Source organism: Telopea speciosissima, chromosome 10, assembly GCF_018873765.1.
Source record: "Telopea speciosissima isolate NSW1024214 ecotype Mountain lineage chromosome 10, Tspe_v1, whole genome shotgun sequence".
NCBI classification, from domain to species: domain Eukaryota; kingdom Viridiplantae; phylum Streptophyta; class Magnoliopsida; order Proteales; family Proteaceae; genus Telopea; species Telopea speciosissima.
Genome location: NC_057925.1, coordinates 61,368,774 through 61,388,302, shown reverse-complemented (window position 1 = coordinate 61,388,302; position 19,529 = coordinate 61,368,774). Strand labels below are relative to the sequence as shown.

The window sequence follows — 19,529 nt, the reverse complement described above, 5'->3', positions numbered from 1 at the left end:
TATGGCGTAGCTGCCTATAGCGGCCTGTGCGATGCAGATTGGGCCACGCACGCAATGACCATCTTATTTCCATTCGAGTAAGACGTTTGGGCAAAGATAAAACGGGCTTTGCGCACACAGCTCAATCTACACTGCTCAAGCCGCTATAGGCAGCGCGCCGTAGGGGATCTGGATCCAGTGCACTTTCAATCTTTCATGCCCTAGCCAAAGTTGTCTAAATCGAGAAAAAGGTGTCCCTCGCTCCTTCTAGAGTCTTCCGAAGTCCCAACAAAAGAAGCATCCAGAATCCAGGGTCCAGAGTCCAGACTTCTTATTTTGGTCAGAGTCCAGACTCGCAAACCAGTACTCGTCGCTCTTCCTATTTGACTTGCTCTCTGTCCCCGGATCTTCCTCTCACTTTCTCCGTTTCTGCTTGTGCATACATTCCTAACGCCGCAAATTATCTAAGTCTTCCTCCTCTCTTCCCTTCTTTCTTGGAACTTCAGAAGCTCAAACTATCCGTTTTAGCAGAGCTTAGAACTTTGCGCCATTTAATTATTTTCTCTTCCCTTCTCTTCTCTGTTCAGCTAGCGTGAGAGCTCCAGAAAATCCATGGCGAAATACGGGGAAGGGGACAAACGCTGGATCGTGGAAGAGAGACCAGACGGCACCAATGTCCACAACTGGCACTGGGCCGAGACCAACTGCCTCGAATGGTCCCGCAATCTCTTCACCAATCTCCTCTCCGACCTTACCATCCTGGACGGCGAAGGCAATCTCTACATCAAAACCAAGAAGGTTGACAAGGTCGACGGAGAGGCCTACGTTAACATCCGCAAGGGTAAGATCATCCCCGGTTACGAGATCAGTGTCTCCCTCTCCTGGGAAGGCGAGGCCCGTGATGCCGACGGCAAATCCCTCCTCAAGGTCGATGGGTCCATCGAGATCCCTTACATTGCCGACGAGAACGCCGACGAAGACCCCGAAATCAAAGTCACTGTCAAGGACGAAGGTCCCCTTGGGAGAAGACTGAAAGAGGCATTCGTTTCCAAGGGGAAACCCATTGTATTGGAGAAAGTTAGGGTTTACGTTCAGAGCATGGCCAAAGGTGGTCCTGCCAAGGAAGAATTGGAGGTCAAGAAGCATTCCACCAACAAGTCTTCTTCGTCCCCGGCGGCCGCCGCAGCTGCTTCTTATGCTGCTCAAACGAAGAAGGACACGAGTAAGAAAGGGTTCAAATCAATTTCTTTGACTGAGAAGTTTCATTGTCGGCCCAAGGATTTGTACGACATCTTGATGGATGAGAACAGGTGGAAAGGGTTTACTCACAGTAATGCGAAGATCAGTAAGGAGGTCGGGGGCCAGTTTAGTCTTTTTGATGGCTCAGTCACGGGGACCAATCAAGAGTTGCAGGAGGGTAAGCTGATTATTCAGAAGTGGAGGTTCGGCAGCTGGGCTGATGGGATACATTCTACGGTAAATTCATTTCTTGGTACCTCATATTTCAATGTCTTCAGCCCATTGGAGATTAGCAAGAAAGCTAATTGCGTTTTGACACTTGATGGGTTTGCTTTCGCAGGTACGCCTTACATTTGATGAGCCCGAACCAGGAGTCACAATCGTCAAGCTGATACAAATTGATATCCCCGAGGAAGACAGGTTGGTTTCTTTCAGTGCTTGTATTGTTATGCATTCTTTCAATGTCTTCTGTTTTCTAACAATGTCTGTTTGTTTGTGTTATGATGCAGATATGGGAACTCCACTGTTGTTGAGAACACAGAGAGGGGATGGCGGGACCTCATATTCCACAAGATACGCGCGCTTTTTGGTTTCGGAGTCTAAAATTTTGCACTGAAGGGTGCCAATCAATGTAGAATCTTGAAACCAATCTTGTCTTTCAGTTTTTGAATATTAATTGAATATAAAGGTCAAATGAGGGATGGATATAAATGGTTGTTGCTAGATGCTGTAGCCAACAATTGATCTGCTAGTTTATATTTCTTCGGAGAACAATGCTTCTTGAATTGAGTCTATTTTGTACCTTTTTCGTGTAATGTAATTCATGGGAGAATATGAGGCCTCATAAGCATATTGTTGGTGTTCATGGAACGTCCAACTTTGTCTTGTTTGAGTGCTATGAGACATAATTGGCAAGTAAAACAAGTAAATTATGCTATAATGGATGAAGACACATAATATTTAATAATTATTTAAGAAATAAATAGTTAATGACTTAAATTTTCTACTACAAATCACAAGATACAGTGAAGTGTTCACAATGCATATTACATAGACAACCAACCCAAGTACAATGATACATAAGTCATAGACACCTTACTACTCTAGTCTTCCATGTCTCAACTCCCAAGTCCCAACAATACAATACTATGACTCTATGAGTATTGAGGAGGTCGAGATTCTTGAAATATTTGAGATTTCTTCTAGATTCTTGAAATATTAGAAACTTCGGTTGATTTATTTAAAACTGTGCATGTTTCGTGTCTCGTATGTTATCTTGTTTCGAGGAGCTCGAGATTCTCGAGATATTCAAGATCTCAATCCCGACGAGTTTTTGAATAATGTGTATAGCTACATTTTATTGTTAAGATATGTAACACGATAAGGGGAGTGTCCTTGTTGTGGGGTTCCTTTATTGCTTTTTGTCTTTAATTGTTAGTAGGAGTTAGTTGTCAGTTTCCTAGTCCAAGTAAGTTTCCTGTTTAGACTAGGTTTAGTTTCCTCTTCAGATCACAATTGTATTTAAAAGTTTATAAATAAAGGCACAACCCATGATAGATCTCTACAGACAGAATTTATCGTGGGTCAGCACATCCTCTCCCATTGATCTCTCTTTCTTCCCTTCATAGATTCTGGTTTGCTTTCTATTTGGTTTTGTTACATGGTATCAGAGCGTTGAAGAAGAAGGGAAAAAAGAAAAATCTTCAAATCTGAGAAGAGGGAAAGTTTTTGCAAGTCTTAAAAAAAAAAATAAAGAAACAAAAAAAGGATTTCTTATCGGGTATCGTTTGCTGCTACTTCTACTGCTTATTGCTCGTGTTCATCGTCTTCGATTTACTCTTATTGATTTCTGATTTCTGATTGTTCTCTTATCTGCTAATCGATATTACCCTGCTGCTTCTGATTCATTCAATCGGTTGTAATCAGCTGCTGATATACTGCTGAATAAACCATTGATGTCGTATGTTGCTGAAATTGCTGCTAGTGTTGCCTGGGTTTATTACATATCGTCGATCAGTTCGCTGTTGAGTGTTTTCTCTCACGAACCAGTAACCTCCGTTGTTGAGTTGCCATCACTGGAAGTTGTTGGCTTGAAATCCTGATTCATCAGATCTTTAAACCCTTGCGAGTTGTGATGGGAGACAAGAAGCGGAAAAAGGGAAAAAAAATCTCTCTCTCTCTCTCTCTCTATATATATATATATATATATATTGTTTACCCTCAATATATATATATATATATATTGTTGAGGAAGAAGAGAGATTGTTGCATCTTGCAACCCAGTTCTACCTCTGGTTTCCTCAATCTCCCCCTCGTATTACTTGAAGATGGTAATTGCTGAGAATCGTGGTTGCAGACAATGGTAAGCCAACAATTTTGGCCTTATTTCATTTTCTGATTTCCATTATTACCCCTTCTCTTTGTCCTTTATTTTGTTTCGCTTCCAAGTTTACCCTCAATAAATCCTAATTTCTCCCTTTGCCATTTCCTTATTTAACTACCAAATTGGCCCTTTGAAATTCTGGTTTATTACCAAATTGCCACTCTCCATAGTACCTTCAATGTATTTATAGAGTAGCTATTATTTACCTGATTGCACTCTTGTTACCTACCAAGAACCCCCTATGACATTCTGGTTAATTACTTTATGTCATTAACCCTTACTATTGCCTATTGTGTACTTGGGTGGGTCCGCATTGAACCCAATTTGGTATACCCAGTTTCCGCATCACTTGGGATTGCATCTAGTTATTACAGAATTGCCATTGGGCTTATATATTTGCCATATTATTGTTTTTGTGGGCCCTCGATTACATCAGTTTGGGATTTGAAAATTTTGAAGATTGGTACTTGCATAGAGATTCTTTGCTATAATGAGGGGGAGATTGGCGATTCAATTTTTTTTTATTGGGGATTATTTGCGACTACCCTTGATGATGTTGATTATTATATATTGGTTGAATATTATTTATTGCAACCTATGCCTTATTTGTTCATGTGTCGGTACACGTGAAGGGGAGATTGGACTTATTATCTATGAGATTGGAGATTATTATCGACTCAAATCATCAATGAAAGATATTATTTATTTATTTGTGTCCTAAGCAACAATTTTATCAATGAAATTGGTATTCAACAACAAAACATATTTATTTGGTAGGTCTCCAACAACTTGATGTTGAATTATTTGGTTCACAACAACTTGATGTTGTTTGGTTCACAACAACTTGATGTTGTTTGGTTCACAACAACCTGATGTTGTTTGGTCCTTAACAATATGATGCTGCTACTTAGTTCGCAGTAACTTATATTGCAAATTTATCATTAGAATTTTTATTTGAGACTTCTGTTTGAGGCTCAGAAATGAGTCTGATTTTTACTAATCAGATCTCGAGTCATGTGATCTTTGCTAAACACATCATTGTTACCATGTTGTTGGAGTACCTTCCTTAAGAAGGGATTTTGTGTGGCTGTGTAGTTGTTGGGTGCTGTACTTTTGTCTGTTTTTGTTTGAGCAAGGTACTACTTACTATGTGCCTTCATTGGGAATGACCTATGCTGTAGCTGTTAGATGCTGTACTTTTATGTTTTGTTGGGAAGATTACTACATACTATCTGTCGCTTATGATAAAGTAGTTAGATGTTGCACTTTTATCTTTCTTTGGGAAGATTACTGCTTAGTACCTACCTTTTTTGAGAAGTGCATTTGATATTATTGTTGCTTCCATGGTATTGTGGATTGCGGTTGGTTTTTACTACTACTTATTTTTGCTTATTGCTGATTGGGTTTATTCGACATGAAGATTATTATCTACTGATGTTGTTGATGATTGAATTGATATTGCTACCTGAATGATGTTTTTTCCATGCACATTGGTGTCTACAACTGTTATTCAAGAGTGGCGTTGCTTTTAATTTCTATTCTTGTTGTTCCAAGCTGGAGCCTTTGATATGTATACTCCAGCTTGAGGGGGATTATTAAGATATGTACCATGATAGTGGGAGTGTCCTTATCGTGGGTTCCTTTACTTCTTTATGTCTTTAATTTGTTAGTAGGAGCTAGTTGACAGTTTCTTAGTCTAAATAAGTTTTCTGTTTAGATTAGGTTTAGTTTCCTATTTTGATTATTATTGTATTTACAAGTGTATAAATAAAGGCACAACCCACGATAGATTTCTACAGACTGAATCTATCGTGGTTCAGCATATCCTCTCCCATTGTTCTCTCCATAGTTGTCAAGGCGACAAGGCGACCCAAGGCATTGGAGGGGGTGCCTAAGTACTTAGGTGGCAAGGTGCTGCCCGCCCATAGTAAGTTCAGGAACGACAATTGAACATGTATAGATACGTATGGCAATTAAACAAACTAGACAGCAATAATACTTTTAAAAAATCCGGCAGAATAAAACACATATGGTAATGATACAGTACGTGTTTAATACGCTTTCTCTAGATAAAAAATACGGCTATATATTTACATGTAATATATGCATAATTGGGATTTCAAGTTAAAAGAGAGCTTACAACTTTTCTTTTTGAATATTGAAATCAATCTCAAAGCAAATAGTAATGCATAAAAAATTATTCTACACAGACACACATGGGAGAGGACCCCAAAGGTGTCCAAATCCTATCCAAATGAGAGCTCATTGCGTTGGATATTATCCCCCCTCCCCCCCCCCCCCAACAAAAAAAAAAAAAAAATCCCATTTAATTAGAGTACAAAGGCTAAAGCCACCAACACTTTATTTCAACAAGTCGCATCAACTTTTTTTATTCAAAATCCAAATTCCAAAATGGCACACTTTATTTCAAGAAGTCACATCAACTTCTTTATTCAAAATCCAAATTCCAAAATGGTAAAACCCTTTGGAGCCTTGTGTTGGATATCGTTTTCTCCATAACTTTGGCTTCATCTGGCAGCATCGAAAACAGCCTCTCTATCTCTCTCTCTTGGCCACCGCTGCCAATCCCCTCCTTCACAAACTTTGCCATAAAAGGAAACAAATCCCCTCCTTCACGAAGTCTGCTGGAAAAGAACCAATTCCCCTCCTTCATGGAGAGTTTTTTTTAAAGCAAGGTTTCTTATGGCCATATAATACGTTTAAACGCGTATTATACGTGTTTTGTTCTCTGACCTATTAAACACACATTTTTTTCTCGTATAAGTGCATTTATATGTTAAAATCCGTTTTTTTTTTCAATTAAACGTTCGGATACGGGTATTTACTAACTATGTGCCTGCCTAGGGTGTTGCCTAGGCGACCAAGGCTCCCAAGTGTTATTTTTTTTATTTCCCCGCTTTTCTGATATTATTTACTATGCTACAATAGATATTTTATACCATCAAAAGTCATTATTAAGCCACATCAAGTCATCAAAAATCAACATTAAGTCATCAACAATCAACATTAAGCCACATCAGGTCATAAAAAATCAACATAGAACTAGAATATAACAAAACTGAAGAAGCAAACTACTGGAAGTTTGAAACAATCAAAACATACATTTGGTTTATACTGTTCTTGGAAAATATGATCTTATCATAAGTAGTTAATCTACTCTTGATTCAGAGAAATGTTCTTGTTCTCTAATCAGTTTGACTGGTCAAATGATTTTATTTTTATATGATACTTTTTGTGTTAGACAGAGCACAAAACCCATTTTCCAAAAAATCTAAGATTGCTTAAATATGATTTATATTGAATGAGTTATGTTCTGGTCAAACCTTTTTTGGTGTGCATGAATGATGTTTAAAATTGCCTTGAAAGGAAATAAATTTTTAGACATCAAAAGAAAAGATTATTTTATCTCTCTTTTGGTTTTTAGTAATGTTTTAGTATTATAAGATTTATAGAATTTTTAGATTTGAGAAAACCCCAACATTTGATAGTTGAAGATTTCACCTACCGTCGAAAATCTAGTTTTTGTTCTTGAACTTAGGGAATTGACTTTTTATCTTTTTGGAATTTGGAATTTAATTTTTTAATTATTTTTATTGGATTCAAATAGGAGGGTTTTTGCTTATTTATGAATAATATCTTAAGTAAATGAAATATCAAATATTAAAATGTTTACTTAAAATGATATTTGGCATAAATAAATGCCAAACCTGGTTCGGTACCAATAAAACCAGCGCCTTGCACTAAGGCAACAATCGCCTAGCCCCCCAAAAGACCGCCTAGGCGACTCCGTGCAACCATTTTCTTCTCTTCATAGATTCTGGTTTGCTTTCTATTTGGTTTTGTTATATTTATATCTTTACCTCCACCTTGTTTAGGGAACTTTTTCCTATATAATTTCAGGGATGTTCGGATGTAGCTACCATATAACTTTAACAACAACAAGAAATGAAAGCCATTATCCTGTTGATAATGAGTGAAATTGTTCTTGTGAGGCAAAGAATGGGGTTTAAAATTAATTCATGGTCAGAGACGAGTGACCTACCTACACTATTAAATGTGCAGCTTTATCTGTTCCCTATATGCCTAACAAAAGTTTAAGGTTTCAGAATGTGAATTGGTTGATTTGATTGTAAGTCTCTTCAGGGCAATCTCTTTGTTTCCACCATAAAAGACACAATAATTTCATTTGACTGCTTTGGTTCATGACAAAGGAAACTAAAATTTTCATGATAATCATGAAAAGGAAACTATAGGAGTGAGATTTTCATTATCCTAATCTGGGGTATTCAGTTGATTACCAGATTTTTTTTTCGAGGGGTGTGTGTATTTGGCCACATTCTCAGTAAAGTTTTTTGATGCTGTTGTGTGTAGGATATAGGACTTATCTTTTGAGTTATTTTTGTAATTTCTTTCTTTTTTTTTTAATTATTTTTTATCCTTTGATAGATAGACTCATAGGAGACTGGGTTGTTGAGTTTGCTTCAAACTCTTTCAGTTTCAAGATAGGATTAGGAGTTGTTCCCTTTATATACTTGTCTGTACCCGACGATTAAGATTGGATTTTAAAAGTTGAATTGAAGTTTCAGGTTAATACATTGGCTGCCAAGAGTTGAGCATCTCTCTTTCTCCTCCACTGATTTTCTCTCTTCCTTTCGTCTCAGGTATTGTCTTTCCTCTTCTTCTCTTACTCCTTGTTTCCTTTATGATTATTTTGTTCTTCCTTTTTCTTTGCTGTTGACGGTAAAACTGGGTTTGGGAAAGATTGTTAGAAATCATTTGAATCCTTATGGTTCAGGCTGAGATTCTGGGTGAAGGTTGCTACCCCATACAGATCAAATCCTAGAATATTACCCACAAAACCCTTCTCTGCTGTGAGATTGAACCAGAAGTTATTACTGGTTCTGCAGGCCGTCACCAATTCCTGTTACAGGTTTTTTCCTACTATCTTTTCCCACATCGAGTGGCTACCGCTGGAGTCGACAGACCTCTGGCTTGTGTGATCCTACGCCTGAACTCTCAGGCCCATATGATCCCCTTTGAGTGAGTTATCACTCCTGCATGCTGGCTGTGTTACTGCTGGCAGATAGGTCCATTATTTAATTACAACTAGCCCTTTTGCTGTTATTTCCAAAATTGCCCCTTCCTTTCCCTTTTATTCTTCTTTGTCCTTTAATTTATCTTTGTTCCTACTTTACCCCTTTCACTACATGTTACATTCCTCTAAGTTAAAGTTCCAATTAATTACAATTACTCTTACTCTTAATATTCCTTTTGTTCCTAGTATACTGTTTTGCTACTACGCTCTTGATTTGTGTTACTTTTAATATGATTTTCTGACCCGGGTTTTGCATCACTTTTATAATCGACATTGTTGTTTGGGGGGGGGGGGGGTAGGTAGGAACAACTCTAAAACCCTCTCAGATAGAATCCTAAGTCAAAATTCCAATCAAAAACCCAGAAATTAACTGAAAACTCAAATCTCTCAGAATCACACCAAACTCTGGGAAACAATAGTGATGCAGATAAATCACCTAGAGGGCTTATTTTAGTGGAAATAAGCCTTGGGTTGGATTATGCATGCATTGGGCCTTTGATTACATGTGTTTTCTTTGTAATGGACCACTTTAATGGGCCTAAAATGTGGGTACAAGCTAGGCATAAGGGATTTAGGCTTAGTAAGAGCTTATTAGCTTTATTTCATTCCTAATAAACTTGGGATTATTGTTATTAGTTGCTTTTAATTTCAGCAAGCAATGCAATAACTCCTATTCACACTAGGAGTTGGATTTCTAGCTTTCCTTGTTGGATTAGGACTTTTGATTTTTAATCCATTTAAGCATGTAAGGTTGCTAAGCCAGGCATGATTTGATTAATGATATTTTGAGATTGCATTGCTGCAAGAGAACTGTGTGATACAGTGGTGAGAGACCCAGACCTGAGATAGGTCAAATTATCTTAATCTTCTTCTTCCTCTGTTCAGTTTTATCGTCACCCAACACCTGTGCTTGATTCTTGTTGGATAGCTTTGACTGTTGGGTGTAATTGATCTCTGATTTCAAGACAGTAGATTATTCTTTGTTAGCTATATGGCCAGAATACCGTGGGGGTATTCTGGTCCTCTTTCTTTTGTTATTTTATTTATTTCGTACATGTGGTTTAGTCCCACATTGCTAATGTACAATTGTATCATCCTTCATTATGATTATAAATAAAGATGTGCTTGGGATGACTAACTCATCCAAGCATCGAGTTCTAAATCTGGTCCTCTTAACATGGTATCAGAGCTGGATTAGAACTCAGATTGCAATTCACGATCTCCTTCCTTCTCTAATTCTCGATCTTTCTCCCTTTCTCTTCTTCCCTTTGTTTCGTTTTGTTCTTCTCTGTCCCATAGGGCAGCACTGATGAGGTGATCAATTGATCCAGCTGCTGCCCTCCTGTACCTCATCCCATGATATGAAGATTTGATCGATTGGGTGCTGCTCTCTCTTTGCTGCGAATATTGAAGACTTCAGCCTTCGTTGGACAGAAACCCTCTATACAACAAGGGATTTGTTCACTATATTGGAGCTTCAGACTTGCAGCAATTTATTATTCCAGCACCTGCAGCCTCTCAAGGTCGATATTTTTTTCAAGATTTCAGGGTTTTTCAAAACCCTGACAATAGTCGACATTGGGGTTTTATATATCAGTTGATTCTGAATTTTTGAGGAGTGATTCTCCTCTGGCCTAGACTGATTCGACTGCAATTTCAGCCTCAATCCACTCACTGGTTGGGCATCTTCTCCTCTTATCGATTTCAGCACTTTCAGGGTTTTGTTCAAAACCCTGCAAAAATCGATCTCAAGGTTTCCTCTGTCTGGTATTGCTGATTTTTGGAGATATTTATTCCTTCATTATTAGAAGGCTTTCATCATTGTTGCAGCCCTTATCGTGGAGATTTTTCTTAGGTTTCTCTTCACAACAGCCCTTATCTGCGATTTGGAATTCTTCACTGTCGTCATGGGTGACTCTGTGGATTCGACTGCTACTTCTGTGGGTGATGGAAACAGCAAACCAGATTACCTTACTTGTTCCCCTAATCCAATCAAGTTGGATGGCACAAATTACCTGCTTTGGTCTAGGTTTGCCTCCTTTGCCATTGCAGGCCGTGGCCTTACTGGTCATATTAGGGGGAACCACTGCTATGCCTACTGAGGTTGGAGCTGCTTAGGACAAGTGGCTTGCCAACAATGGAGTTCTTATGTCCTATCTGATCGGTTCTATGACTACAAAGCTACAGCACAATTTTCTTCTCCTTGACACAACCGCGGAAATTTGGGCTGCTTGCAAGGAGACTTATGGACAGCTTGGCAATGATGCCCAGGTCTATGAAATCAGGAAGAAGGTCCTTCACACTACTCAGGGAGAGTTGACAGTCTCCAAATATTATGCTACCTTGCGCAGCCTTTGGCAACAACTGGACCATTTCTCTGACTTTCACCCGAGTACAGCTACTGATGTTGCCTCCTATAAGAAGCATGTGGACAAGATTAGGGTCTACGATTTTTTGGCTGGCTTAAATGTGGAGTATGATCAGATTCGTGTTCAAGTGTTGGGCCATAAGCCTTTTCCCACACTTGAACAATCTTATGCCTTGGTGTCCTCTAAAGAGAACCGTCAGGCTGCCATGTTGCATCCTCCTGTTACTGACAGATCGGCACTCCAGGCTGCTGCCCCTGCCACTCCTGCACCTAGTGGCACTGCTTCTCTTGGTGATTCTACTACTGTGTCTGTTGTTTGTGAGTACTGTCACAAACCTTACCACACCAAGGAGAAGTGCTGGAAACTTCATGGGAAACCGGCTGACTTTGAAGCTAAAAGGGCTGCCAAGACCAAGACAAAGACTAAGACCAAGGCCCATCAGACTGAGACTGTTACTGCGGCCCCTGCTATTGACCCTGGTCTATCCCAGGCATAGTTGTCATGGCGTCGCCATGGCGTCCTGGCGCTGGAGAGGGTTGCATGGCGACCTACGCCATGGCGACCCTCTTTGATTTCTTCTTCCTGTCTCTCTTTCCCTCTTCGATTTCTTCTTCTTGCCTTCGATTTCTTCTTCCCTCTTCGATTTCTTCTTTCCCTCTTCAATTTCTTTCGATTTTTTCTTTCCCTCTTCGATTTCTTCTTCGATTTCTTCTTCCTGTCTTCTTTCCCTTTTTGATTTCTGAATTTTCTTCTTAAAACTTGAGAAACAATAGAGAAAAAATAAAACATGGCTTGAGTATACATCTATTAACACATTAAAAATAGAGAAAATAAAAAATAAAACATGGTTGACATGCTTGCCATGGCAACGCCATGGCGGGCGACATGTCGATATATCGACGTGACACCCCTACACCGACTTGGATCGCCGTGACAACTATGATCCCAGGATGATCTACAAGCACTCCTTTGTATGCTGAGGTCTTCCGCTGCTGCTGCCTCTACTACATCAGTTATTGCCAATTCTTCTGCTACTTCAGGTTCCCACTTTGCCCGGTCAGGTATTCCATTTGGGGGCTTCTGTAGCTTCACATCCTTGGATCATAGATTCTGGGGCTACAGATCATATGACCGGTTCCTCTGGTTTGTTTCATAGATATTCTTCCACTTCTGGGAAAGACAAGGTCAAGGTAGCTGATGGTTCCCTTTCTTCTATCTCTGGAAAGGAATCATCAACTGCACTTCCTCTCTTCCATTAACTTTTGTTTTGCATATTCCTAATTTTACTACTAACGTTCTTTCCATTGGTAGTATTACTCGTGATCTTAACTGCAAAGTCACTTTCTTTCCTTCTCATTGTGTGTTTCAGGATCTGGACTCTGGGAGGACGATTGGATTGGGTAAGGTACACGGTGGGCTGTACCTGCTTGATGATGGTCACTTCTCTCCACCACCATTGCCTTCTCCACTACACCAGAACTCCATGGTCTCTTCTGAACTCTACCAGTGGCACTCTAGGTTAGGTTACCCTCCTTTAGGAATTTTAGCACATTTATTTCCTAGTTTGGTTACCCTTCGTACTAAGGATGACTTTTTTTGTGAGGCGTGTGTTCTGGCCAAACAGACACGTTCAAATTATCCTATTTTAAATAAAAGGAGTTCTTCTTGCTTTCAATTAGTGCACTCTCATGTTTGGGGCCCTAATCGTAAACCCTCTATTTCTGGTCATCGGTGGTTTGTCTCTTTCATTGATTGTCATGTTAGGAACACATGGGTGTATCTTTTGGACACAAAAAATCAGGTTTTTTCATGTTTTCAGCACTTTCATAAAATGATCCAAACTCAATTCCAGGCTACTCTCAAAATATTGAGAAGTGATAATGGGGCAGAGTATAAAGAATCACTATTTCAAAAATATTTGGCTGACCATGGAATCATTCATCAAACTAGTTGTGTTGATACCCCTGCCCAGAATGGTGTGGTAGAAAGGAAAAACCGCCACTTGTTAGAAATGGCCAGAGCTTTGATGTTTGCGAAAAATGTCCCGTCTCAATATTGGGGGGATGCGGTTCTTACGGCGACCTATCTCATCAATAGGCTGCCCTCTAGGGTGCTTAACTCCCGTAGCCCCTTTGATATTTTGATTGGTAATTCCTCCTTTATTGTGCCTCCCAAGGTGTTTGGTTGTGTGTGTTATGTTAGAGATACCAAATCTCCAGGCAAACTTGAACCTCGGGGGCTCCGTTGTATTTTCTTGGGTTATTCTCCAACTCAGAAAGGCTATAAATGCTACCATCCCCCTTCCCGCCGTACAGTGGTTAGTATGGATGTTATTTTCCATGAGTCAATTTCTTATTATTCTTCGCCACCTCTTCAGGGGGAGAGTGCTGGTGAAGATGTGGCTTTCGAAATTCCTTTACCTGAGGTGCCTCTGGCTGCTGCCCAGCCATCTTTACCACCCTTGGCTGCTGTCCAGCCCCCTTTACCACCCACGGCTGCTGCCCATCCTACTTTGGAGACTGCCCAACAACCTCTGGCTGTTCCTCTCTCACCTAATGGCAATCCTTTACAGGGGGAGACCATAGAAAATAGTGTTGTTAATATTCCTATTCAGGGGGAGCTGACTCCAGTCCAGAGAACTATTGGTGAATTTCAGAAGAGAATTGACAACTCTAACATGATCACCTATATAAGGGGCAGATCCACCAGAGGGCAGTTGCATCCCATTGTAGCCCCAGTACCCATCCAATTACCGGTTCCAGACATAGATCCTACATCTCCTAGTAATCCATCTCCTTCCGACCTACCTATTGCACTTCGCAAAGGTACTAGGACTTGCACTTTACATCCCATATCTCATTTTGTTTCTTATAACTCTCTTTTTCTCTCTTTTCGTGCATTTGTATCTTCTCTTTCCTCTATCTCGATTCCTTGAAATTGGCAGGAAGCATCTACAAATGGAAAGTGGAAGGCAGCAATGTTGGAAGAAATGATAGCACTACACAAAAATAATACGTGGGATCTTGTGGCTCTTCCTCCAAGAAAAAAACCAGTGGGATGTAGATGGGTCTTTGTGGTTAAACAAAAAGCTGATGGCTCGGTGGATAGGTATAAGGCACGTCTGGTTGCAAAGGGGTTCACTCAGACTTATGGAGTTGACTATCAGGAGACCTTTGCACCAGTGGCAAAGCTCAACACCGTCAGGGTGTTATTATCTTGTGCTGCAAATCTTGGGTGGGATCTTCAGCAGTTAGATGTCAAAAATGCCTTCCTCTATGGAGAGCTTGAGGAGGAGGTATATATGGACATTCCACCAGGTTTTTCTGATTACAGGACTAAGGGCAGGGTTTGTAAATTGAAGCGTGCCCTTTATGGTTTGAAGTAGTCACCTAGGGCCTGGTTTGGCAGATTTCATAAGGCTATGATTTCAGCAGGTTACAAGCAGAGCAATGCTGATTACACTTTGTTTATCAGACGGCTTGGTAACAAGGTTACTCTTCTCATAGTCTATGTGGATGATATTGTGGTCACGGGTAATGATGATGCTGCAATCAGGGATTTGAAAATTCTTCTTGGCCGTGAGTTTGAGGTCAAAGATCTTGGTCCCCTAAAATATTTTCTAGGGATAGAAGTTGCTCGATCTTCAAAGGGCATCTTTCTTTTTCAAAGAAAATATGTCCTTGATCTATTGACTGAGACAGGGCTACTTGGCTGTCATCCTTCAGATACTCCTATGGAAGCCGCTACAAAACTTAGGGAGAAAGAGGGTGAGCCTGTTGACAAGGGTGCTTATCAGTGGTTAGTGGGCAAATTAATCTACCTTTCTCACACACGCCCTGACATTGCAGTTGCTGTAAGTTTGGTGAGTCAGTTCATGCATGATCCCTATTCCTCTCATATGGATGCAGTCCGTCGTATTTTGAGGTATTTGAAGTTTGCTATGGGAAAGGAAATCCTTCTATCTCCCAATGGTCACTTGAAGATTGAAGCCTATACTAATGCCGATTGGGCTGGTTCTCCTGACAGGAAATCTATCTCTGGCTACTGTTCCTTTGTGGGTGGGAACCTTGTCACATGGCGTAGCAAAAAGCAGAATGTTGTGGCAAGGTCTAGTGCTGAAGCCGAGTTCCGCGCAATGGCACAAGGAATTTGTGAACTTCTGTGGCTTAGAGGATTGTTGCAGGATATTGGTGTTGTTGTCCATCTTCCTATGATGCTTTATTGGGACAATAAAGCTGCCATTAGCATTGCTCATAACCCTGTCCAGCATGATCGTACTAAACACGTGGAGGTTGACCGTCATTTCATCAAGGAGAAGCTTGAAGCCAGCCTCATTTGTGTTCCCTTTGTGAAGTCCACTGATCAACTGGCTGATGTGTTCACTAAGGGGCTGAGTAGCAAGCTGTTTCATCCTATCTTAGTCAAGTTGGGCATGCATGATATATATGCACCAACTTGAGGGGGAGTGTTAGCTATATGGCCAGAATACCGTGGGGGTATTCTGGTCCTCTTTCTTTTGTTATTTTATTTATTTCGTACATGTGGTTTAGTCCCACATTGCTAATGTACAATTGTTTCATCCTTCATTATGATTATAAATAAAGATGTGCTTGGGATGACTAACTCATCCAAGCATCGAGTTCTAAATCTGGTCCTCTTAACATTCTTCAACCTATATCAGATTCCTATCATCAGGTAAGATCAAATCAGAGTTTAATTTCAGATTTATTGAACTTGCGTGTACCCTCTTTTGCAGTCAATTTCAGCATCTAGTGATCTGATAATTAAACCTAAACCCCTAATCTATTTCCATCCAAACTTTGTGATGTGAGTCCGGGGTTCCAAAACTCAAATCAAATTGCTTATGGGCCCACCTGATCGACCAATAGTCTAAGAAATAGAAGGGCAATGACAATCTTGTAATAACCAGAATTTTCTAAGGATTAAATTGGTAGATAAAGAAGAGAAGGACCTAATAGGGATTAGTATTTATTTGTCAAGGACGGACTCGGAAGCAAAAATAAGACATAGGACATGAGGGAATAAATAGTAAAAGAAGGGGTATATTAGGAAACTCAGCAAATAAAAGTGATGAAATTGGGAATAATGGCTTGTGACCTTATGTCCACAGCCCACTTTATTTATAAGACTAGAGAATGTTCTAGAATAGGTACAAGTACAAGAATACCCCTAAGGGATAAAATAAGACAAAATTACACATGTACCCAAATTACAACAAAAATAATTAAAACCAGTATCGTGGGCTGAGGGAGTCTTCTTCAACCTTTGGCAAAACAGGGGTGATAGAAAACCACGGAACCAGACCTGGTTCAAATGGAAGATCTCTATCGATAAAGCTCCTGTCAACCTGAAATTCCAGGTAAGGCTTTATAAAACTTAGACCTCTTGAAATCATTCAATCACAGCCCCAAACAGTACATGGAAAGAGGGTTTAAGACCTGACTAATCCTGGCGGCAATCACAGGTTCAGATCTGATTTTACCTATAGAACTCATAAACCAGGTAGTCTTTCAGCCCCAGATTCTACAGCCTGAATCACCGTAGGGTTTATGACTACTACACCAAATCTCAAGTTGAGAGATTAGGGTATGACTATCGTTAGTTGCAGAAAATAGGTGAAGCTCGAAGGGAACAACAGCCAAGGAATAAAATCAGATTAATAGCAAAGAAGTAGAAGATGTAGACGGAAGAAAACCCAAACAAACTCAATTTTCAGATCCCACAAGGTGACTTTTAGATATTTGGGCTCAATCGTACGTAAAGAAGGTGATATGGAGGATGATGTTGCCCAGAGGATTAAAATAGGATGGATGAAGTGGAGAGATGCGTTTGGAGTGCTGTGTGATCGGCGTAGTTCTGTGACAGCCTGAATCCTGTCTGTTGTGCTGATGTCCACTGGTTTGGTTTGGCTCATTCTGTATTTCTGTATGGACGTTCCATTATTTAGCTGGATCCCCATTCCAGCTCTGCTTATGAATTCCCTTTTGGAATATTGATTGGTGTTATGCATTCGAGTGGGTGATGTTTTGGTGAGTTTCATGTAGAAGTATTGGTATCTATCAGGTGGCAGATTTGTTCAGAGCACAAGGCAATTCTGCATACAGTTTGATTTGTGTTCCAAATAAGGCCCCAGCTGCGGAACAGTTAAAATTGTCTTGCATCCACTGCTGAGAAAGCTGGTTCCCTTTCCATGACCTTATTCCCTTTGAATGTTTCTCCAGCAATTTTTAGTGGGTGTAAGTGGTGAACTGATGTCATTTCATTTGCATTCTAATCAAATCATTCTAGGTTTGAACTTTTAATAGAGATGCAACTAAGGGTAAGCCTATGACTAGTTGAGATGTGGTTTCTTCCTTTAGTGGCTGGGTGGTGTCTGCGTTCTTGATTAGGGCTGTTCTTGATGTGGTAACTGGATGTAGATAATTTGAGAATTTTCTTTTCAGTGGCAGAGGTTGTCATTAGGTATATAGTTCTTGCAAATAGGCATGAATATGCATGCTTGGTCTACTGCATTAAGAAGTTAATTCTTGCGGGATCGAGATCTGGTATGTTGATAGGGTTTAAGAATATTCTGAGGCAGAAGACTTTGGACTGGGATTACACCATGGGAAAGGCTGCTTGAGGTTGGATCATGGATGATCAGTCATCTTTCTTGTTGGGCATGGAAGCAGCTGCTTGTGGTCACTGTAGACTGCATCATTGGTGGTACAGACCCATACATCTAGAAGTTTGATATCTACATAAAAATCATAGCTTGCCTGGCTTTGAAGATGGCTAGGTGAGATCCAAGGGAAGAGTCAGTAATGCTGAGTTGCCAATTATTATTGGGTGGCTGTTATAAAAACTGGGGAAAAAAATTGCACCATGGGAAAAGCTGCTTGAAGTTGGATGATCAGTCATCTTTCTCGTTGGGCATGGAAGCTGCTGCTTGTGGTCACTGTAGACTGCATCTTTGGTGGTACAGACCCATACATCTAGAGGTTTGATATCTACATAAAAATCATGGCTTGCCAGGCTTTGGAGATGGCTAGGTGAGATCCAAGGGAGGAGTCAGTAATGCTGCGTTGCCAATTATTATTGGGTGACTGTTACAAAACTGGGTAAAAACCATTAAGTTAGATGAGGCAAAGGTCGGAGTGAAGTGACCTAATACTCGAATCACTGTGGGAATGGTGATTGTGTTGCTGAGTGAGCAATTTGTACTAAGAAATTTCTTGGTGAAGTTAGAATTTTGGGTGTTAACTGAGGTGTTGAACAATGATCAAGGTGGGGGTTTAGATCAATCACACTAAATCCATCTGTCTATGCATCCATGGTGAGGTCCATATCATATTTGTAATCTTGTGTGTTTGTGCCTATTGTTTTACCTTAGTCTTTGAACTTGATAGGGCTGGTTTACAGCGCTAATGGTGTATGAGGGTAGGATTTATTTTCAGATCTCGTTTACTGTATGGGGAGGCTCAGCAGCAAAACCTGTTGGGGGTCTGCATACCATTTTGTGATATTTGGTTGGAGCTTTACGCATATGAACTGGTTCCCACAAGCTAAATAAAGCTTGGGGAAGAGTTTTCTGTCTGGGAACGTGGCCCTTGCACCAGTGCGGGGGCCAATGTGAGTGCGTGGAAAAATCAATAGGGCAGGATTTCTGTATTTCATGGGAGCGAGGATGTCATTTTGCCCCCATCCTGTGTTTGGGCGCAGGAGTCACGCTCTCGGACTGTCTTTTTTACCATAATGCTTTTCTTGTTTGAAGGTAGATAGTTCAACTGGCAATAATTAAGAAGAAGAAGAAGGGTCTGTTTTTTCTAGTTTCTTGCCTGGCCTGTTTGATGATAATGCTCTGTTATCTATAGTAGTGTAGTTTTTTTGCCTTGCCTGGTTTTCTTGAAGTTTTTAAAGAGAAGAAGAAGAAGAAAGATCTGCTTCTTGTAGTGTTTGGCATACGATGTCTTGTATTCCTCGAGGCGTAGTGCTGTTAAGAGGACTTCAGTAAACTGTATCTGTATAATGTTTCTTTATAACTTTTGTTGCCAAGTGTGAATTCTCTGTAATCTGAGAGGTGTGACCTTTTGTTTTTTAAAATTGATAGTGAAGCAGGTCTCATCTCATCATGGACGTAGGCAATCTTGTCAAACCACATAAATCCTTTTGTGCTGTGTGATTGTTTGTTTGTGATTTTTGTTCTTTTCTACATCGTTTTATGTATTCATTTCCACATGTTTCTTGTCTGGCCCTGCTTGATGAGAAGAAGAAACATGCCCTGTTTGTTGATCTGTTTTCTTTAGTTTCTTGTCTTGCCTGGTCTTCCCAAAGTTCAGATAAAGTTCCATATTTGGGTCAACTGTTTTTGAGCTTTTTGCAAACCGCTGGGTATACAAGGCCACAAGGGTATATAAGGTTGGCTAATTCCACTGGATTGTTC

General features: G+C 40.1%; 1 protein-coding gene across 1 annotated transcript; it reads left to right on the top strand.

Annotated features, from left to right (window-relative positions):
- Positions 1–513: 513 nt before the first annotated feature.
- LOC122641862 (activator of 90 kDa heat shock protein ATPase homolog) lies at positions 514–2,007 on the top strand. The gene is made up of 3 exons (XM_043835180.1): positions 514–1,455; positions 1,559–1,638; positions 1,728–2,007. Exons 1-3 carry the CDS (start codon positions 592–594, stop codon positions 1,819–1,821), a joined length of 1,038 nt encoding a protein of 345 aa, XP_043691115.1. The 5' UTR covers positions 514–591; the 3' UTR covers positions 1,822–2,007.
- Positions 2,008–19,529: the final 17,522 nt, after the last annotated feature.

What these genes read in the sequence shown, in the direction of transcription:
- LOC122641862 (XM_043835180.1), top strand. Translation starts at nt 592, where the DNA reads ATGGCGAAATACGGGGAAGGGGACAAACGCTGGATCGTGGAAGAGAGA. An exon ending in CTGATGGGATACATTCTACG is followed by an intron (nt 1,456 to 1,558) that starts GTAAATTCATTT and finishes TTGCTTTCGCAG; the next exon opens with GTACGCCTTACATTTGATGA. An exon ending in GATATCCCCGAGGAAGACAG is followed by an intron (nt 1,639 to 1,727) that starts GTTGGTTTCTTT and finishes GTTATGATGCAG; the next exon opens with ATATGGGAACTCCACTGTTG.